At 38.6% G+C, this 23,621-nt stretch overlaps 1 protein-coding gene across 2 annotated transcripts in view; it reads right to left on the reverse strand.

Moving 5' to 3' along the window:
• Nucleotides 1-23,621, reverse strand: part of DIP2C (disco interacting protein 2 homolog C) — a 148,209-nt gene that overhangs the window by 35,241 nt on the left and 89,347 nt on the right. For both annotated transcript variants that reach the window (XM_069859320.1, XM_069859319.1), the window contains exons 25-31: nt 20,893-21,016; nt 19,145-19,266; nt 17,931-18,042; nt 17,702-17,811; nt 14,811-14,941; nt 6,233-6,401; nt 5,120-5,290 (exon numbers count right to left, since the gene is read on the reverse strand). In XM_069859320.1, coding sequence (XP_069715421.1) covers nt 5,120-5,290; nt 6,233-6,401; nt 14,811-14,941; nt 17,702-17,811; nt 17,931-18,042; nt 19,145-19,266; nt 20,893-21,016 — 939 coding nt within the window. The remainder of the gene's footprint in view (nt 1-5,119; nt 5,291-6,232; nt 6,402-14,810; nt 14,942-17,701; nt 17,812-17,930; nt 18,043-19,144; nt 19,267-20,892; nt 21,017-23,621) is intronic.

Consider the following 23,621-nt stretch of genomic DNA (forward strand, 5'->3'; position numbering starts at 1 on the left):
AAGTTTTTCCACATCTGAAATTGAGTAGCAGGTTGAATAAAATGGAAATGTTTATTTCAAGTGTTTAAATGGAAATTAGCTAAAATCCTAGAGAACCATCTGTGCTATTGTAAGAAACAGGCTACTTTTCATATCTATTTTCTCTCTCTTGAGAATGCTACGATGCTAGTTAATGAGAATTAAAATGTGCTGGATGCAATCTTTTCATCTCAGAAATCCCTGGACCATTATCTGTGACTATACAACCATAAAAGGTCGTATATTAATAATATTTAAGTGCCTAAAGATGGAAAGAATTATTTATTTTCAAAAGCATATCTCTAAAAATCTAGTCCAAAATGACTGCATCAAAAGAAACATAGTAAATATGCTCTGAATTTGAGAGGAAATCAGTACAAATGACAACGCATTAGTCTGTCAGTGATCTTAATCCTCAAATTAAGATCCCTTTGAGACTAAAGCTTTTTTGTGCCAAAGGGATTATCACAATGATTTTGGTTTTAAAGAAATCTTTAATAAAAGGTTAAATTCTACTATGAAGTTTTTATACACAAACACATACATGCACATATGCCCCCTAGCCCCCCGCCCCTTCTTTTTGCAGGGGGCGATAACAGTAAAAGCTTTTTGGAAAAATCTGGACACCTTTCCCTTGAAATATTTGAGTCTTCAGTTTGTCCAAAAAATTGGACATTAAGTGAAGAAGGTATCAAAGATCACATCCAAGTTGTGTTAGAGGCAGCAGAGAGAAGAAAGCCTGAATAGGCTTTTTGTTAGCAAGGGACAATAGAGAAGAATGTTGAGATATGTTTATAAAGGTGGTTAGTAGATACAGATTTTGGAAAGACCATAGAATAGGCTAGATTACAGTTATGCCTGTGGAAGACAGTGTTCCAGAAACCACATTCTGATCTCACAGATGACACAACCTGGAAGAAAGCTATCGACTCAAACATCTTTAGAAGTACTTTTATGCAGCATGAAGAATCCAAAATCATGACCCATTTCTGGAACATATTGGAGACAATGCTGATTTCATGAATATTGTTGATGAAGGATTAAAATTCATTGTGCTCCTCAGCCCAGAAAGCATAATAGCCATCAAGCTACTCTGGAATATCACTAGCCATAAAGTTCCAGACAGTTTGGAAAGAGCATTCAGTCTAAGTCAGTACCCAGCCTCTGGCAGTGCCTGCTACCAGATGCTTCAAAGGATGTAATCCTGTATCTTTGTATTCTCTATGAAAATGACATGCTTTTCAGTGATGTGTGATGCTTGTAAGTAACATCTTTAGTAGTTTTTCAAACTCCTTTAAAAATTTCCCAAACTAACCTTGGCTTAAATGCTTCAAAAACCATTCCACTTGGAAGGCTAATGTTACCAAATATACCCAGTTCTGAAATGGCTTTTCTTCACTCCAGCCACACCACTCTTTAGATAGTGTATGGCTTTTAGTTTGTCCTGTGGACTGAGATGCAACATCTTAGTAGAACTCAATGAAGCTTGACACAAAGCTATATGGTCAGCCAGGCTGTTAATCACCCCACTTAAGGTCCTCATTCTGTGCTGTTCTTAAATTCATAGTCTCTATTAATAATATTCCTTCAGAGAGTTACCCATTTTTAGAGTTCGGTGAAATAACTCTTTCAAGGATTTCTTTAAAGAACCATCTAAAAAGCAAACATCAGTTAAGGAGTTAACACAATCAAAAGGCAGGTACACATAATCCACCAGAAGTCCAGCCTAACTACATGCTGATCAGAACTTCCAGTTCCCTGAATGTATTCACCTTTCCTGCACACATCAGGAAGGAATTTTTTACTGTTAGGGCGGTTGGCACTGCAACAAGTTGCCCAGAGAAGTCATGTCCTATCCCTGGAGGTGTTCAAGGCTAGGCTGGATGAGGCTTTGAGGAGCCTGATCTAGTGGAAGGTGCCCCTGCCCATGGCATGGGGGATGGAACTGGATGATCTTTAGAGGTTTTTTCCAACCCAAACCATTCTATATTTCTATGAGAGGAAGAAAACCCCTAGGTCAAGATGAAGAGAGTTTAATAAACAAAGCAAAGACAAAAAAAAAAAAAAGACCAAAAGATGCAAAAGCAATCACTTGCCACCTCCCACAAGCAGAATGATGCCCAGCCAGTCTGAACAATGGCTACTTTGGAAGATCAAACCTGCCTTTTATTCCGAGCATAACACTATATAGTATGGGATATTCCAGGTGAGATGAAGTCAGCTGTCCCAGCTGTGCACCTTCCCAGCCTCTTGTGCTCGCCCAGCCTCCTCGCTGGAGGCAGTGTATTGGTGATGCAGTGGAAGGGTGAGAAACAGGGAAGGCCTTAATGCTGTGCAGACCTATTCAGCAATAGCCAAACACTTCTCTGCTAGCCACAGTTTCAGTCACAAATCCAAATCACAGCTCCATATGGGCTGCTAAAAAAAAGTTTACTCATCCCAGGCGGACCCAGTACAATATTCCTCCCAGAGAGAGCACTAAAGCTGGCTTACTGCTGCCTAGTGTCATTCTATGGTTTTATTATTTGCCCTGAACAATTTAATTCTCTTTTAACTGTAATAACTACCACAACCAGTCCAGAGATTGCTGCAAGCCTGATTTTCATTAGTGGCACAGAAAATTCTGCAGCTAATTTGTCCTTGTTACCTACAGCATCCTTCATGCTTGGTCCCTCCATGGACCAGAAGGCAGAGAAGTGCAGTTACTTTTTAGAAGTAGCTCCACTACAGCTACAGGAGGAAGCTGATGGGCCCCATCCTGATCTGTCTAGAAAGTCAGAGCACAGTAGGTGTTCCATCACTTCCCTCCTTCCCCTCCCCTGTAAAAGACATTTCACGGGCATCTCAAAGAAAAGACACAGGAGCAAATTAGAAAACTATTGTTAACAGGTAACCAGCTCATCTCTTTCTCCTCTTTTTTCCCTTTCTACTCCAGGAAAAGCTGTCTCTGTCCTTGCTGCCTGTTGTGCCCCTCCTGCCAAGTGTTTGATCTTGGTTGGGTTGCTGACTGGGAAAGCACAACAACCTACACTTGCTAACTGGCCTACACTGGTACTGTCCAAATTGTGCTGCCTCGGGTGGAAGTGCTTAAAGATTTCCTGGTGTTTTCCAAGTTGTCCTCTCTGCCGTGTCATCATCCAGGACTGTAGAGATGGAGAAAGAAATAAAGAGGTCTATATTCTTGCAAAGAAACATTCTGTAGAAGAGATTTCAAGACCTCAGTCAGTACTTGTATCAAATCCATGCCAGAAATACAGGGAAAGAAGCTTCTTGAGCTCATAGATGCTTCTAACCTACAAGATATATTTTTCTCTCAAGACTAAGTCCCATTAGGGTAAAACTGTTTTGAAGGATTCAAGCGTTGTTTTTGAGACTACAGGAGATTTTTTAAAAACTTTATTCCTGGAGAATATTTATGACGGCAATTATAGAATGTCAAAATAAAGAAATCTACCTCTGGGACACAGAATGACTTTTAACCCTGTTCAGCCTTACCTTGTCATATGTTTGATAATAATAATTAACATCAGCTTTGGCTGAAGGGATACTTTGCTGGGAGTGAGACAGAAAGCAAGCAGTGCTGGAGACGTGGCATACCTTTTGCATTCATACTCTGGTAACGTGCTGAAGTACAAGGTCACTTTTAGCCAAGGTCTGATGAAAGTCATGATTCCTTAGTGATGTTGAACAGGGCAAAAGGCTAAGGCAGGCAGAACAGACAGACATAGTGGTCTGTGCTGAAGCCATCACCTGTATTTGTCACGTTTTGTGGATAAAATAAAACACCTTTACATTCACAACCAGGAAGAGAGTAGCAAGTGCCTTATTTGTAGTGTCACTGGGAAGCTCTGTTCTAGCTTCCACAGTAAAGCAATTATGCATGTTATATGCATGAGAAAACTTTTAATGTAAACTATGGGTAACAGCCAGATTTGAAATGTGGACTACACCATAGAGAGTACAGACATGTTATACTGGGGAGACAGTGACTTTGGAGAGGTTAGAGACATGGTAGGTGACAAAATGGATATGGAACTTCCCAGCCAATGCAGCTGCAAATGCAGCAGATGTTTTTTGTACAAATTAAAAAGATTATTAAGTCAGAAATCATATTATACCTAACTAGCACACCCATGGAATTACTGCAGGAATAACATGTGAAGTTCTGATACCAGAAGTAGAAGGACAGAAAGAGATCAGGAGCCATAAAAATGAGACAGATCAGGAAAGCAAGTCTTAGGATTCTTCATCTATTTATCAAAGTCTAAGTCATTACAGAACTGAGATTCTTTATTCTAGATTGGAAAACATGTAATAAAATAAAAAGTGGCTGAATCGAATGCCAGATAAATTTAAACTAGAAACAAGGCAAAATTAATTAAAATTGAAGACCTTATAAAAAGGTAAGTTAACTTTCATTACTCAAATTCCTGAAAGATAAAATAATATTCTGTAAATCAGGCTAAAACTATTTGCTTGGTGTGGTTATCACTGGGTGAAAACCTAGAGGCTAGTCAGAAATTCAGACCAGATAGCTACAGTGTTCCATCTGTCCTTAAAATCGTGACTCAATAAAGATACCTGGAGAATGCAAGTTAAATCCTGTATTATCCCTGGGTACTTTCTTCTGATTAGTGGATCAAAAGAGAATGAAAGAGATGTAGCAAAATAATTTTCCATTGTAAGCAATAAACTATGTGCAGAAAATACATATCTAGTTAATTAAGTAATGTTTGGGATTATTTTATAAACAGAAGGAATCTATTTTGTAACATACTAAGGTAAGCACTAGGCAACTGGATTTTACATTACATGAATAAATAATATTTTTGGAGCACAGAGTACATATTATGTCACTGCCATGCACTTTTCTGAATTACTGTACTCATGGGCAGAATAGATGCTATGATTGCAACATGAGAGGGATGAATAGTTGACAAAGTAACAGAAATCTACTACCTGTATATGCAAGAACATTAAGTACCACATGCATTTTCTTAATGTGTCCACAACTAAGCAGCCAAAGGAAACACAATGAATGCTTCTTACTGAAAACCATTTTCTTAAAAAAACTTTAAGCTTAAGGAGTCAAAAATCTTACCTGCAAACATATTGCCAGGTTAACTCTACAGCCAAGTGACGTGCTGACAGCCCGTGGATGCAGTCCAAGGTCTTTAAATAATTTTGAAAATGACTGAGTAAGAGCTATCCGAGGTCGTTCTTCCGCCACCACTACACATGTCCGTACACGCGAAAGGTCCAGTCCCCTTGCCTAAAAACAAGTTAAAACATAACAAAGACCACAGATTGGCAGATTTAATGAAAAACAGTTAGTAGTTCTTAAGTGTGTTGTGTAGGTATTATGATTCAAGAGGAATAGGGTTGAGGTGCTAGCATAATTTCCTGGAGGCTGGGTGGCCAGATGACAGTCTAATAGCTGTAGAAGAGCAGACATACTTGCTTGTCATCTCAGTGTGAGCATGTAGGATGAGATGGGTATGCTAATTCTGAAGGGAGGGAATGTTGCTTCCCAATATTAATGCAGAAATGCCAGAGAGTAACAGCAAAGAGGAAACAATGTCTACTCTTGGATAAACTGATTAGCAAATTAAGTGAGGATTGTAAGGGTTGCAGACACCACTAATGCCAGTATTCCAGCATCTAATTTATTTCAGTAGCATACTGGAAATTCTAGATGACTTCAGAAACATAACTGGCTACCTGGCTTTTAATTCTGGGGTAAAAAAAAAAGAAGATATACCCATGCTCCCCTATAATGAGTACAATTCAGTTCAAACAGCACAATACTTACATGTATGTGATTAACTACATGGGCCAAAATCAAACTAGTACTTCATATAATCAAGGAATTCATAAAACATAATATACACTCTAATACTACTTGGGCCTTTTAGAATTCTACGTCTCTTTTTTTCTAACACTTGCCTATCAACACAAGCTGCAAAACAAATCAGAAAGCTTAAGTAAATAAAAGTCTTTCCTTGATGTTTAAAGTCCTTGTGATCTGAAAGAGAATGGCTGATATTCATGTGCAGCCTTTGGCAAGGAATAATACAGGTTCTGTGGAAGCTGCCCTTGCTCTCTGATGAATTTCCCCTTGCTGCAGACATTTCCCACAGCCATTCATGGTAGGGAAGGCTCTCAAACATCACTGTGTAGATGGCATATTGTGCAGGACAGCAGAATTACTCACCTTCAGCGACTCTGTTTGTGATCCGAGTCCCTTAGTACAAAGCTCCATGACGGAATAGGAACAAAAAGTGTCTCTCACTTTGTACTGGCTCACGGCAAGAAGCCACAGAGCAGGATTGGTCTCCAGTTCTGAGGGAGGAATCAAAATAGACTGGTGTCCTGAATAAACGCTGTAAAGACACAAGATCCATTACTGCACACTAAGCACTGGTGTTCACAGATGTTTACAAGCTATGGAGTACCTAGAATATAAAGTTTATCACATCACTGGATGAACAATGTAACATCTTACAGTGCTCTACAGGTCCGGTAGTTTAACGTAAAGGGCCAAACTCTACATTCAAAGCGTATAAGGAATGAAGAGGAATGTAGGTAGATCATTAATAATAACAATTTACTCAAGATGCCCATGAACTTCGCTGTTAGAACTGTACCAAAGACAACAAAATAGATCGGTTATTAATGGTGTTAATTGACAGTATTGCAATATCAACAAAATTTATGTGTTGCTGACAAATAATTAAGAATGAATAATTACCATTTTAAGATACCTTGATTAAAAGAGTACTTCATTGCTTAATATGGAAATGACCTCTCTCCTGCTGAGGCAAGCAAGAGGTTTGCAACCATTTTCAAGGGAGTAAATCTGGCCCAAATTTAACAATCCTTGTGGCTTTAAATTTCTTCTGTGAAAGTTTTATGAACTATTAAAACTCAAATAGACTACATTTCTTGTTTATTGGATAGCCACTGAGCATAAGTACTGAGAAAAGACACTTACCAGGGTCCCTGAAGGATGTAATTATGTCAGAGCTAATTTCTCTGGTACCCAAGATTCTCCTCAAGGAACAGAAATATTCCCAATTTGATGTCTTTATTTCCCATGGGTCCTATGTTGTTCACTCATCTCAGACAGGGAGATTTGCCATCAATTTTATTAGTTCCCTCACATCTTACAATTTGATTTTTAGATATTTGTAGAATGGTTACAGTGTAAAACTCTCAAATCACAGACGTTTTGAGAAAGGACCATAAAGCCCCAGAGATTTATCATAAACATGAGAAAAAGTAATTAGTGACTTGAAAACTTGAAACGCATGGTTGGTAAAGTAAAGTCAATGTTTTCAAGTCCATGTGCCTTAGGAATATGAGTACCTCTGCATCATTTGGCATTAGGAAGAAGTTACACACCTTTTCCCTCTTTGGTGACTGAGTGCCCCCACTCCCTCCAAACCCAGACAAGGGTGCTTTGAAAAGCTGTGCAAACTAGAACAAGGTTTGTGTGACCTGGATGTCTTTACTTGGTACGATAAAGGCATAAAAGGTATAAAAGTCCAGCCACAAAGGCAGTTACTAATCCAAATAATTTAGGTCTCTGCTGGAGTATGAGCCAGAGGATGTCATGGAATATGTATGAACTACAGTTCAAATAATTTCATTTATCATACAGTAAAAAGTTTATCTTTGACTGCTTGTCCACATCTATGCCACTCTTGATGATTCATGACCAGTGACTTGCCACGAAGTTCAAGTGTTCTCAGATATGTTTGACATAACGACTGTAGCACAGGGCGGTCAAATGAAGCATTATGCTTTTATGTTACTTTTATGAAAGCAAAATATAGTATGACTGAAACCTAAGCATATGCTTCACAAGCACGTGAAAAAAGATGCTGGCAAAGTTACCCAAGTCTGAAAGGAGTATGCCCTGAGCTGAGGTGACAGATCAAGTCCCGCTAGGGAGTAGTAACAGTTTTTACTGTAAATATTACTTCACTCTTTCTTTCTCAGCCAATTCTATTTAGTTTTTCAGAGAGGATCAAAACATCTTAGTTCTTTGCAAATTTAAGGTTAGGGCCCCCAAAACACTCAAGGTGTGTGATGTGACCGGTAAATACATAATTTCTACAAACTGGAAACTGTTACCACTCAAGTAAGAACCTGGAATGGGCTCCAAATTGCACAATTATGGTATAGAGATTCAGCATCAAACCCTTCCCCATGCCCCTGAACTCCTCAAGTTGATGCAACCATTATCAGGAGAAAAAAATATATGCGCAATAATAAACAAGCTGCGAGGGAGTCAAATGCAGGAGAAATATTACTCGGAACCATGTTAAGATCTCTTAAATGCCACTTATTTAACTGGGCATAACATCCCAAAATAAAAAGAAAATGCAAAGAACAAACTTTATCCCTGTACTGGAAAGTGCCCACACAAACTCCACAGCAATAACGGAGGGAAAAGCTGCATTGCTTTCAGTAGAGGAACAGAATATTGATTCCAAGTGCATTTTACCAGGAAATAGTCCAAAATGGTGGAATTTGGGAATATAAATTTACATAAAGGCAAATCTCTCCCCCCTCAGCAACACTAATGTGTAGGGCTGAACTGTCTCCCTCTCTTGATGAACTTAGGCTACACAAGGGAGAAAGATACTTGCGTTTGCTCTGAACCTCCCACCAACAGCCATGCATCAAAGCATGAGAATTTGGATGGAAAATAACCCCAGCTTCTCCAGACTGAGGGAAATTAATACTCCTATGATCATACTTTGCCTAAAAAAATCACTCTGATTAGACAGAAATAAATGAATATGCTGCTAATGCCTTTTCTGAGTTCTCTAGCTCTTGAGAAATGCTGAGAAGTTCAGAATTAAACTGCAGAGCAGCAGGAAATATCTAGGAGGAAGAAAACTTCTGGTGGTGCAGAACTTCAGATGAGTACTAGTCATGCCTACTGTACATAAACCTACAGCAAGATGATATCGTGCCTGGAAACACAGGCTTTGCCCACCGGGCTGTGGTTTAATAACCCATGCATATAATCTGATTTGCTAGAGCAGTTAGTGTAGCTAGGAGAACTACAAAGACGTACTTCTGCCAGTTCCACAGCTGAAGTGGTTTATGTAGCACCTGGGCACCACAATGTCAGTCATAACTTGGCTCACCTCCTTGAATCGACCTCAGAAACATTATGTAGGTTTTGTGAATCGCTCCGAGCAACAAAACATTCCTGCAAATATCCACATATCCAAATAGCCACATATCCTTGCAAATTCAGAGAGTTTATACTTCCTTGTTAACCCCTAAGAAGCTGTACATCATCAATGTTTTGGTGGAGAGAAGCTGGGAAAAATAAGACACTCTCTTGTACAGCTGCTCGAAACATTGCTACCACCCTGTTGGTTTCAAACCAGTGTGAGATTTTAGAGGGAATTCGCCTAGTATGCACGCCAACAAGCAAGCAGAGGGCCATGTGCTTGAACAGACTGTACTGCTGGAAGGCTGTTTTGGAGATGCTGGATAAAGCTAGAAATGGTCCTAAACCTACAGGAATTTTCACCAGTGCTGCCCCTATGCAATTCTAGGTATGGTAGAGATGAATGGCAGGTACATCTAGGTATGGTACATTCTACATGTGCTAGAGTTAATCCTGAGATGGAGGCACTTAAAAAGACAGATGGTTCCCTCTCACCTTTTTGAAACCTGACACTCATCAAGGGATGGTTACACTGTTGGCTTTGCTAGTCTCATACTGGAAGCAAGAGAATGCTGTAGCATCAGAGGAATCACATGGAATATTAGCAGAGGTTGAGGGGTTAAATATAAACTGTGGAAGCTAACATTACCATTCTGAAATTGCAACAACATATGATATATTAGAGTAGGTGCAAGAGTTTTATTAAATAAATAATGGGAAGGAACTGAAGGAAGATTGTTTCTTCCACTGCTCTAGAAATCTGTTGTTGCAAAAGTTAACTCTGTCTCCTGATACGAGTCTTGTAAGAGAAGCAGACACAGTGCAGAACTGCAGAGACTGTCTGACAGAACTGGACATCTGTTGACCGGTCTACACCATTTTTAGAAAATGCCAAAGGAGTAGGAAATAAAAAAAAAAAAAAGACAAAAGGAGAGTGACTACAGAGCATCCTTGCATCATCTTGTCACAAGGACTTCTGGGATGGAGACACAGATCGAAATGCTCCAGTAGCTGAGGTGGGAGATCACCTTTTCGAAATGCTGTCTTCCTTTAGGAAAGCAATGTGGAGAAATAGATGGCATTCATATGGTGGACAAAGCCTTGGAATTCGGCAGCAAATGAGAAGTCTTGCCTGCCTGCGCTGAGTAAGGGCTGCCCAGGGACAGGAATACTCCCGTTAAATGCACCAGGATGTATTTTGGTAGGTAGGTGCCATCTGATCACAACGCTGGCTTCACTGCCTGGCAGACCGTTTGGGAGCATATGGAGATGCCTGCAAGGACATCTTGGAAATTAACTGTTCCACTGAATCAAAGATTTACCCCATGTTGTGCTGAGGTAGATTAACTGTAAAGACTGAGGTTTTATTGTAGTTCCAGAAATTTCAGCAGGGCAATAAATGCTGACAAATGGCAACTGTAATTTGGAATCCCATCTTGGCAGACGAGCCACTGCCCTTAATTCTGGTGTCCTTATCAGATTTCTCACTTAACTGTGGAAGGCAGGTAGGTACTGCCGAGTCTTATTACTGTATGCATTTTGTTTCTGAATTTCTACAGATAATATTTGGCACTTGGTTATCATGGACAGGTATGAGAATCAGGCATTTGGTAGGGCCTGAAATAATTCAGTTGCCATGCTCATAATTCAAAGTCTATGAAAAGAGTCTGCATACTGAGTGAATCTGAACGGGACTGAGCAAGAGCCTTCACAACCATCTGGACCAGAGCTTGTAGAAAGAACAGTACAGGACACGAGGAGAGCATTTGGGCGTGTAACTGACCTAGGCTTCATAGGACTTGCACCAAAATGAAATCTTCAGTTCTCCTGGAGATTTACTATGTGTACAAAAAGGGAGCTTTTTGGAAAACAAGTACAACTGGGGACATTAGCTTGCTGCTATGGAACAGAGACAGCAGGAGCAAGACAGGAGAAAGCCACTTCACTGCAGCTGGAAAACCTTCTCAGAACCATTTTATAGTATTTACACTATTTATTACGTGGCCACTGTGGAGTGGAGAATTCAGTTCCTTTGGTCCAGTCTGAGTCTTACTGATTTGCATTACTACAATCTCAGTTTCTGAGAATAAATATAAATATTATTTAAAACTATTAATGTATTTAGTTTTAGTTTCAGCAAGACAATTCTGTCTTCCAGTAGTAAAAGCAGAACCACAATATGGGTTGGCTTAGCTAGGCTAAAAGGAAAGGAAAATTCTTACACTACTGCATCACTCAGCAATTATCAATTAAATAAAAACTCACTAACAAACTGTAGAATGCTCTGTTCTGCCCCTCAGTAAACAGCCTTAAGATAGGGGTATCTTAATTTCAGGAAGCATTTTCGAACAATGGGATGTAGTATTGATTTTTTTTTCATTGGAGGACACTAAATATTTTTTTTTTGTTGTAAAGAATGTAATACATTTTAAAATGTAAGGCAATGCAAGTGAAAACACTACGATCACCCTCTCAGAATGGATAAATGAGATTATTAAATAGAGAACCACAAAACTAATGTATCCTTTTATTGAGTCATTGGTCAGAACCTGTTAAAATTGGGAAGGCTGAGGTTGGTAAACTCATGTGGGCCTGATGACTGCCGTCACACCCAGAATGTGCTGTTCAATGACAAAGGTTGCAAGGAAACCCTGCTGGAGCACGCAGCCAGTTTAGAGGGCATGTGGTAAATCCCATTTTTTAAAAAATGTATTGCTCTGCTTTGCAAGGTTTCTTTTCTTTATTATTTTATACCCTTCAGGCCATAAAATAATAAAAATTTGTAAATTAAAAACTTTGCAAAACTATGCAATATATTCCAAACTTACCAAAGGGGTGGCTCCATGCTCCAGCAGCTTTCCTAAGCAGCTTTGACCTCACAGAATGGGGCATTCTGGGGCAGCACAGTGGAGCAGGCCAGCATCCCCCTATGATGGGGATAAAAGGTCAGGGGTTTTTTTCATTCTTTAGTGTCAATGCTTCCTTTGGTCTAGTTAATAATGGGATTAAAATGTATTTGTCATTTTAACCTCACCCAGCACAGAAGGTTGCTCTCTCTTCCTGCTGAGTTCCTAAATTGAAGAGTTCCTATTTAACTCTCAAAACCCTCTAGCTGATAAAAATTGAAGATCTAACTTCTTTCCATACGCCACTAGAAGTATTAATATACTTAATGGGAGTAGTGACAGACAATCCTAACCTTACAGTAGACTTCTCTGAGGTAGAAACCTGGGCTGTAAAATGTTTGGGGCGTGACCAGCAGGTCCAGGGAGGTTATCCTCCCTCTGTACTCGGCACTGGTGAGACCGCTCCTAGAATACTGTGTTCAGTTCTGGGCCCCTCACCACAAGAAGGATGTTGAGGCTCTGGAGCGAGTCCAGAGAAGAGCAACAAAGCTGGTGAAAGGGCTGGAGAACAGGCCTTATGAGGAGCGGCTGAGAGAGCTGGGGTTGTTTAGCCTGGAGAAGAGGAGGCTGAGGGGTGACCTCATTGCTCTCTACAACTACCTAAAAGGACGTTGTAGAGAGGAGGGTGCTGGCCTCTTCTCCCAAGTGACAGGGGACAGGACAAGAGGGAATGGCCTCAAGCTCCGCCAGGGGAGGTTTAGGCTAGACGTTAGGAAAAAATTCTTTACAGAAAGGGTGATTGGGCACTGGAACAGGCTGCCCAGGGAGGTGGTTGAGTCACCTTCCCTGGAGGTGTTTAAGGCACGGGTGGACGAGGTGCTGAGGGAAATGGTTTAGTGTTTGGTAGGAATGGTTGGACTCGGTGATCCGGTGGGTCTCTTCCAACCTGGTTATGCTGTGATTCTGTGATTCTGTGATTTCAGTATGCTAAACTACAAAGAGTAAAATGCAAAGTCACTAAGTTTTAAGGCATGAAAAGTAAGAGTCTAATAACTTCCAGGATGTATTTTTTGCTAACACATCAAATTGTACTTATTTCTAAAATAGTAATGAAATGGAAGTTAAGTTCATAAGTGGAATTAATGAAGCTGTATCTGATGTAAGTGTTCTCTAAATGAGTCACAATTCAAGGCGCAACTTTCCTGGTTTTATACAACAGAAGATCAGTAGCAAAAAGAGATTGACATGATGGTTCACAAGATGAGAGTGTTGGTGGCCTGATCACAGTTCCTTCAAGTCCCTCACCTCCTTTCTCTTCTTTGAAAATGGTATACAGTTTTCTATACATTCTATAAGCTACAGAAGGGCACAGACCCAGACTGCTTTCTCCCAAAGGCTTGCTGTCTTATTCATTTCCCAGTCATAAACAATCTTCTCCTTCTAAAAGGCAGAATATTATCAGTATTGGGAGGGATCTACGGGTCCTGCAAATAATCAAATAAGTGCTTACTTGTTGCAAATATAGTTCTGGAAGAAACAAAAACTTCTGTATTCAACTGATTTAAAAAATTGAACTTAGAGCGACTTAATTAAAATCTCAAATTTATGAAAGGTTTTCGGAATTTCTTGGCAGCCTCAATATTTTCATTTAAGCAAAGACATCAGTAATCTCTATGTAAAATCTGAAATAATATAAAGGCAAGTGAAGCTTAACTCAAGAAAGACTGATCAAGAATGAACAAGATAATATTGGAAATCTTGGGCCCGCTTAATATTTAATGACAAATACTTTAAAAGGGCAACTAAGCAGGCCAATAGCCTACTTTTAAATAAAAAATACTTGCTGAAAATGCAGTTGTTATAAAATAATTCTTCCTCCCTGTATTTAGTAAATTAGTATAATGTTTATCCAGAGCATTTTCATTGCTGTGGATTACCTTCATTTTAGTAACTAAAAAGATCAGAACTGCTAACACCAGAGAACGTTCTATGGAAGGAGCAAAGATGTCAGACAACTGTAACTTTAAGATGTCTTCATAAAAGCATGCACCATTAACACTCCCATAGCTCCTTCCCTTTACCTCTGCATCAACCCAGCTAAGTTAAAAACAAAGCAAAAAGTAAAATGAAAAAAAAAAAATGGATGGAACTGCTTTCAGGGCTGAACGGTAACTTCCCTGGAGTATAGAGATTGACAGAATTGTTAAATTTCTAAACCTCTTATTAACAGAAAAAGCTGATTCACATTGTACTAGAAATGCTTTTTTTCTGAAAGCTTTGTTACTGCCACAGAAGTGTTTCTTCTGAAAGAAAACACACTACCACGTTTCTGCAAAAATCACATCCATAAGTCCCATAAATGAGGAAGCCCCTCATATCTACTAGTGCTTTCAGATTAGAGAGGACACCAGGAAACCACTTCCATAACGCAATATTGGTGGAAGATTGTCTTCATGAAATAAAACCAGCCAAACTCTGCCAGAGACAGCAGTAAAACAGCAGGACACCGATGAGCATCTGCGTTGATGCTCTGCACTCACAAGTCTAAGTACCTATGGCCATGCCCTACTCAAAGAAAGTGTATTATTCATACAGCTCTCTCTATACAGAGCTTCCAACAATTGCAATTGCCTATGGGAATCCCAGAAGTACTGTCTGTTCTTCCCATCCTTCTGTCACTCACATAATCCTGTTTGCTGTATTATAGTACAATGGAAATAGTATTTCAAAAGGTTGAGGAGCAACCTCACCTGCAGAGGCACCAGAGGACAAACCCAAGTCCACAGTAGGGGTCCAAGCAGATAGCGACTTCTCTGGAGGGATAAAGTTCACACTGCAGCTTAATAGAACGACAAAAGGCACTAGTGGCTGCATGAGACATCTGAAAAACAACAGCAAAGCAATTAAAATGATCAACTATTTCATTCAGAAGGCTCATTCCCAAACCGTGCCAAGCACTTAAATCAGCTACAGGATAAAGAAAACAAATAAATACTGACTTTGTGCTCAGTGTAAATACACATGTAATTTATAGCTAAGAAAACATAATTTTCCTTCAAGAGGACATCCAAATAACCATGAAAAAGGGAGGGAGATAGAATGAATCACAGGTTCAAAGTGAAGGAAAGGAAGAAAGCTGTGAGTGGTTTAAAGGTGTACTCTAAGGTATACGCAAAGCTAATGATAACAAGCTAAACATTCTGGGAGAACAAAGGAATGAATGACTGCAGGATCTGAATGAAGTATTTTGTTGATCATAAGGAATATGTCTAACTACATATTTTGCAATAAAATTAATAAAAAATATGAATGCACTTTTTAAATTAAAGAGGATTTTGCATGCAAAATGGTACTAAGGACTTAATCATTCAGTGATAAAGATGGCCAGCAAACTTAGCAAATGTTCTGTTATGTCTTCATATTATCCAGCTCCTAACTGAGAAACAGCCACTTAAAACCTTGCTAGTAAAGATCTCAGAGATAAAACAAGCAAAAAGTAGAAAATAAAAAACCCGATTAAAAGGAAATTCTTCTGGTTTTTTTTCTAGTATTAGGATGTTTCCCATGGTCACCCATCCTGCTTAGAAGTTCTAACTACAGTGGGAACAGAATTACATCTTTTAATCTTTGTCCTCTCTGTTAAAAACAAGAAAGATACTTGTGTTAGAAATATAGCCTCGATACGATTTAACTCCTCTAACCTTTGATCTCTGCCACATTCTGAGCTAGTTGCCTTATATACTGTTAAAGTAAATGGAGAGAAACAGGCACTTGGAAAGTAAAATTTATTTGCTCTTAAAGTAAACAGGGGAATAAAGTTCCAGAAATGACTTCTTCTCTATGGCCAGTGAGGGCCATAACTAAGACTGGACACGTACGAAATGATGTAAAGGGACCTGCTCAAAACAGGTGCCCACATGGAAATCATCTGCAGTTGCAGAGATTAACTCTACCCTAGCTGAATCAAGACTACTTCTTCACTCAGGATTAAACTGAACTCTATAGGACCAGAACTGGTGTTATTCTGTGAAATTTTACACCATACTAGATGCAATCTACTGAAAAAACTGAGAGTAAATGCTAGTGGAATTTACTGCTTCCAAAAGGATTACAAAACATTTATCAACTTTTCAAGGTTTTTTGCTATTTTTTTAAATTTAGCACCACTGCATTAAGAATAAGCCTTGTGGCCTCTTATGATCCTTTCACAATTAAGTAATCACTAGCAATAATCTCGTAGATGGTAACTGTTTACATAAACGTGCTGAGCCAGTGACATGGAGGTTTAGTGACCCAGATATCAGAAGCTAATCAAGAATTACTTGGCAGATTTATTTGGATTTTTCTTTATCCCCACTAAGGAAAGGTTTACTGACCTATCCTGCCTTTGATTATCCTTAAGGCTCTCCATATACTGACTTTGCATAGTTAGTAGTCAGTTTTGCAAGTCTCATAGGGTGGAATTCAGCCCTGATTTAATATGGATGACTGTATCTGAAACAATAATTTAAGGCTCCCTTTAGAAGAAATGAAGACTTAGGTGACATTCAACACATTCAAAAATTGATTCAGGTAAGTCAGATAAATTACACCCTAAGAGTCCCTAATTGTCTCTGTTGATTACTGAGGAGTCCAATGACTAGTCCACATCTGTAGGCACTGTAGCCATTTAAAGTTAGATTAAATGAATCTTCCAGGAGTGCCCAACAGTGACCATCAGCCAGATCAGCCATTAACCTTCAGCCAACCCTCAGATTGGTTGCTTCACCACTGTGCTTCAAATTCTCCATCCAAAAACTCAGAAAATGAAGCTTTTTTTGTTTATGAAGTATGCTGACAGATGCTGAAAATAGATGGATGATGCCAAAGAGTATGAGCAATTCAGTATAGGCTATAAGCATGATGAGTCAGCAGAGATTGCTGAAGTAATCATAATCCTGCAACAGACAGGACTAAGCAAGTAAAAGGCTAAGAATAAGAGAGTGATTTAACTTCAGCCTGCATGCTGGTGAAACCAACACAGGAATAACACATATGTTAGCAGGTAGGTAAAACATCTTTGATGAATCATGATTACAGGGTTGAAGAAAATGTCAGAACAGAGCTCAAGATGCCTGAGTTTATCAAACAAATCCATCAGTTATGTGTTTGCCGATTACTCTAGTGTTGTACCAGGTGAATATACCAGAGATATCAGTAGTTCCTTTAACTGCATGAAGAAGAAAATATTGAAAATCATTGTCCAGCAGTTGAATTGCAATAAAGACGAAACAATGAATGGGTACTGGAACAAGTAGAAAAAGAATGACTGAGTCTCATTTCTTTCATAAAATGGAAAAAAATAGATGTGTCAGTTGAAGAATGCTTCAGGCAGACAAGCTAGTGGGCTATCCACAGGAATATGGGAATGAAACTTGTAGTCTGAGGAGGAGAAGAGGAGGGTCTAAATTTGCCATACACAGTACCGTAGTGAGTATAGAAGAACTAATTTAGTGTTAATGGAATCAAATAACAAGTGCAAGACATAAAGCAATTGAATTTCTACTCCTAAAAATCAAGAGGAGGTAGAAATAAGGAGCAAGGTACCATATGCCAGCCGCTTGTGACAGCAAGAATGCCAGCTTTAACAAGAAGTCCCTACCTTTACCCCTGCTAGCATGCCAGTTGTGGAGACACTGAAGTCAAGGTAAGCAAGCGTTTCAGGGTTAGAAGGTTTGTAGATCTGCGCAGGCCGCTTCTTTGGCAAATCGTCTAGTAAAAACAGAGAAAGAAAATGTGTGGATCTTACTCCCATGACAGCCAGACCTCTGAGAGCTTGACAAATATAATGATAAAAGAAGGCACAGTGGTCCCCTAACCTTGATACTCACCTGTATCTAGTACTGGAGGCCATGTCCTGATATCCACTGCTGCTGCTGCCTCTCGTGACCTTAACAATTTACATATTAATTGTGTAGTCATTAAGCAGGCAGAGCGGCTCACCTAGGAATTTAAGAAATAAAAAATAACACAATGGGATACTGATTAATTCTCCCATGAAAACGAGCAAGACTGTGATTTATTTTCTGCCAAAACAAGACACAGGTATATTAGTCTTATGTTTTCCAGTCAGGAGTGGAAAGATGTACAAAAAATGCATCTCACAAACCAGACAGTGTAATGGGAGTTTTACAAATTAGATGAAAACTGCACTTTGAGAAGAGCATTGTAATGAATCTAAGGGAACCTTAATAGCAAGAATGTGACTTTTCAAACATGTTGTACATTATCAACCCAGCATGCCAGTACAGAAGACTGTGACCAAAACATTTCCTATGTGATGATAATATATCTTGTCTTATAAACAGTATTGTCTTATAAACAGTATTTTCAAACCTAGCTTGACATTTATATGAATAATTATTCTATCTTAAGTCAATTTTATGTTAGCCGTATATTTCCAATTCCTGTGCTAGTGATTAACTCCTAGGAACTCTTCTGATACTAGCAAAAGTAGCTTCAGACCAGAAATTGTGACAGTGACACTAAGAAATGAACTGGTGAGTTTACTGCAAATACCATCTGCACTGAATTCTAGATAACACGTGCTGAAGGTATTCTCCTTTAAGATTTGCTAATTTTAAAAACACATGAGTAGGAACTACAAGAATATTTCTTACTGATCATATCTTTTAATATATTTAAGGAAATATTCAAACATAAATATGAATGCTGTCAGTCACTGAAGATGGTACAGAAACAAAACTGAAAAGACAGCATCATTTTTCTTTCCCCCGAACTCTGAGAATCTGTGCAAATATTGCTGAGAGTATTTTTTCTTTAAGGAATCTGAAACATTTCATTGCACACAGAATTTCCAATATTCAACCTCAGGAAATCAGTAACCACATGTACACTACATTTTACTACTGAACAGAAGAGATCGGCTTCTGTTGACAGCAATCTCAAGGAGGTCAGCTTTACAGACCCCATGAGCACATCAGGAGCATACAAGCACTGATCCAATCTCTACTCACTTCCTCTAGCCCGATGATTTCTCTTTGTGAACAATCTAAATATTAAGCATTTTCAGGTGTCTGCTCACCTCCACAATCATCTTCACTGTAGGTAACGTGGTCGCTATGTTCTGGGGATGTGGAGGTCGAACTGTTATTGGCACACAGCCTGCATACAGGCATCCATAAAATGCAGCAATCAGGTCTATTCCTGCATGAAGAACAAAACAAAAATCCTCCCCTGAAAATCAAATCATTTAATCACAGACACCTATGTCAGCATAAATATTACTTGGAACTCAACTCAGAAGGTTAAATGAGTGACTAAGCCCTTTAACAGACTTCTTTTTCAGCCCCTTGTCAGTATTTGTTCAGCTTCACTGATTCTTTTCAATTTTACTGTTCTTCTGAACATGAAAAACCAAAGGCGACACACAAAGCTGCAGCCAGATATCATTACTTAGTTGAACTCCATTTTTATGATCAGGAGGTAACCTGTTAAAAAGACTGATTTCTAAAGATTAATTATTTTCTTAAATCTACATTTTTAGACAAATGAGAGTCTACAAGAAGAGGGATGCCCCAGCAAATGGAAGAGGTAGCACGATGCCTGTTCCTATCCACTGCAGAAAGAACATCTAGAGTTTTCATTAAATACTGTCTTTCTCATGTCATATTAAATCTCATATATGCAGCTTTGTTTTGTCTATCTGAAATTTTACAGTAAAAATGGGATTTATGATTTTGAAATCCTGCTTCTAATATAGAATTAGGCATTGTTCTATTTAAATATTAACCACAGGTGACAGATTGTGGACAGCACATTTCAGGCTACCTAAGTAGGCTGAAGAGACCACAGCACAAACATCCTTTGCATACTGTTGTTTGATAGCTCCCTGCTGCTGTACACAGGCTCTGATAAGAAGACAACGGGGGCTGTTTTATTCTTTCAGCAGAAATAGATCTAGAATACTGGTAGGTTATTGTTCCTTCAATAAAATGTTTTATTCACAGCAAATGAAACACAGAAAATAAAAATGTAAGTTTGAAATAGAAGACTTCTTCTGTAGAATAGGTTTTCCCATATTATCTGCTGAGAAATTACTCCTATAAAGATTTAACCGCTATCTTGCAGCCTTTACAAACCAAATATCACAATACAGACCTTAAATCAGACTGTTTATTTCACCAACACACATGAAGATCTTAAGATAAAAGAGCAGCACTAGATCAGAAATAATTTCAAGCAAATGTCAAACATGGTACCAATTAACACAAGCTTAAAAGCCTTTATGTCAAAGGAAGAAAATCCAAGTCACAGAGAGCTGTCTTAGGTTAAAGATCTGTAGAGAAAACAGAGACTATCACTTGGTATTTCTTAATCAGCTGCTATTTACTCATCATACTTCTATTCTAAAAAAAAAAAAAAAAAGGATTACTTTCTAGGTATTGCTGCTTTATGCTTATAAAATGCAGAACTTCCAAGAAGGAAGTCAATCTAAGAACACTCAGCAGATGGAATATTTTAGCAGAAATGTGTGCTCATAAAAAAAAATATATTTCCAGTAAATTAAAAGAAAAGCAGTAATTAAATTTGACTGTTTATAAAAGACAGGTTTTAATAATGCAGGTTAATCTTAAAACTGAACACAAAAGAAATAAGAGCATATGCAAAGAGAAATGATTTTCAATATTTTTTACTAACTTCAAAGAAGTGTATGTAAGGTAAATATTCTGTGTTTTGCCAATTAATATGGTTTCCATTTGGTAACACCATTCTAAAAGATCTTGATAAACTTTTGGGACTATCAAGATACCGAGCATGGCAGTTCTTTACCTGGTGGGTAAACCAAAGCCACATGGTCTCCATCTTGTAAATGTCCCCTTTCCATCAACATGACAGCTATCTTCTCAGCTCGTTTATGTAGCTGAACACACGTAAGCGAGTTGGCTATTGTTCCCTGCAAAGGAAAAAAGATATATGTCAAGGAGATCATGCAATTTGCTGAAAATCTTATTTTCCTCTGCACCTTAAAGTTACTGGATAAGGTGCAGCCATGTGTCATGCAATTAACTTAAATATTGAAACCTTCAGCCTTATGTCAAACTGTAGCTGGAAAGAGAAAAGACGTTTGTCCAGCAGAACATTCTCCGTTCTTCCTTTGTAGCTTCTTTAGCTACACCAAAGTAGTACATTAGTACACTAACACCCTGTCCATGGAACCAGTACTCCTTCCCTTGCTATACAGGCAGCATTCCTGCTTCAGCCAGGAAAGTGCTTTTAGGGCCTCAGCAGCAATCTGGAGAATCTGTGGAGAGCAATCCTGAAAACTGTACTTTGCTGTCTGCATGCTGGAAGGAAGCCAAATGGCACAGCAGAAATTTTTTAAAAGACAAGAGATAAAAGAGACAGGAGAAAACAATACTTTGTGACGGGGAAAATAATTAGTCTGGAACAAAAGCTAAGTACATGCATATCAATGAAATAGAAAAGAAAGGCATTTGTTGAATTTGAGTAAGTCAGCATGAAAAAAGGGGAAGTGACAATATACTACAGGGTCTGGCAATTCAAATAGTGCTACCATACTTTATACTGGATGACTGTTACAGTTCTTGCATTCCCTTGAAATATGTATGTGTGTGCTTATGCACACACACACACACAAATTCATTTTTAGAGAAATAAATACATCCGTACCACAAAATTAAGTACCACAGTTCACACCTCAGAAGAGAGGAGTAAATGTGAACATGTGGAACAGACTGACTGTGCCTAGAACCAGTCTGGCCAGATATAAAGGGACAGGGCAGTAGAGGAAGGGCTGCACCTCTCCACCTGTGTACCTGTTCTGTGAAAAAAAGAGGATTTCAGTCTCCAGTAATGTGATATACCTGACATCTATCACAAGAACGAAGTTCAATTAAAAAACAGAGAAGCTGAAGAAATTGGGGGAAAAAAATGGTAAGAAAATACATACACTTAAAAAGAACAATGAATTAAAAATGCAATGGAATGTAATAAAAAATACTGTATCACTGTCCTTATTAAGAGAGAGAGCAATAGGGTCTTCTATTTTAAATAAATAATCTTTACACTTTATATTAACAAGGCAAGAAATAATAAGCATTTGGCTCGATTGCTGGTGTCTATCCACCATTCCAACACACCACTACTGTATTTATTGACTGTGAGTTTCAGAGAGGAGAGAGCAGTTTGATAAAGGTCTAGAATTGGAAGTAGTGGCGTGCTTCCAGGCATCACTTGGCATTTACAAACTTTATAACAAACTATATACAAACTCAAACACTGTTTACAAAGAGGACAAACCTGATTGCAAATAAAAAGTGGAAAGTCAGGGGTTAGCATTCCTCTTCACCATCTTCAGCAATCCCACTTACTGAAATGCACTTCAGGCAATTTTAGTCAGTCTTCTGAACAATGTGGAGATCATTTTACTAAGAAAGCTTCCTCTAAAGACATAGGCAACTATGTGGATGCTGGACTAGAGACACCTTCCATCTGTCCAGCACTAAACACAGCCAAACTAACCTGAGCTCTGGGTGTCCTTGTCACTATAGACCTGCCAGTAGGAATGTGCTTAAACTCTTCATTCCTTCTTCCAAGAAACTGCTTGTCTGCATAGTCATGAGGAGAAGGACATTTTATATCTCCACATACATCAGAAGCATAGGCCCCACTGACACAGAAAGGGAATTGCTGCAAATCATGTAAATTTGTGCCAGACTTGCTTACATTTAGAACTTCTGACACGTGCTGCACGTGAACCAGTGGAAAGGCATTGTTTATATGAAGTGCAGGGAAGAAGAATCCTGTTGTTGGACAAGAAGAATTGGCAAGCAGCAGGCAAATACTCCCATCGGGTCTTTTACATGAGGTGACCTCATGCATTGCAACCCTTCATGATACACACTAAAAAGAACACACTGCTCTAACTTTGAAACATTATAAATTCTCAAAAAGACTGGGCTGCAGGAAAACACTAATCACAGTGGACTTCTATTAGTCATCCACTGCAAGACGCCTTGATGGTTTAGAACAAAGTGTACAGACCATGTGCAAGGAAGTTAAAAAGGGAAAAAGTTAGAAACCAGAATTTAAATTCAAGATGGGCAATAAAACTTGCCTATGTTAAAACACATCAAACCTGTCACTCCCTTCCATAAAATATTAAATCTCTCCATAAAGTATTACATCTCTCAAACAAATTTCACATAAGACACTTGACATTGGGAGCATTAAAGAAGCAGAGAAACTGAATTTTAGAATTTAACTATTTTTCACTTCTATGGAATGATAAATTATTTTGTTAATCCTTGTTTTTCACATTATGTTCTTCCGTCCTACTGTCTGAAATCTTCTGCCAGCATGGGAAGTCTGGCTTTATATAAAACTCAAAAGAAATAGCCTGTGTGGAGGAGATGGAACAGTACTTATCATTTTCTTTATTATAGTATCTTTCCTCCTAACTCACAAGATCAAACAATGCACTATATTAATGGTGTAAAATTGAATGTATAAAAAAGCATTGCCTCTGAAGTTTTTAT

This window comes from Phaenicophaeus curvirostris, chromosome 6 (genome assembly GCF_032191515.1).
Source record: "Phaenicophaeus curvirostris isolate KB17595 chromosome 6, BPBGC_Pcur_1.0, whole genome shotgun sequence".
Classification (NCBI taxonomy): domain Eukaryota; kingdom Metazoa; phylum Chordata; class Aves; order Cuculiformes; family Cuculidae; genus Phaenicophaeus; species Phaenicophaeus curvirostris.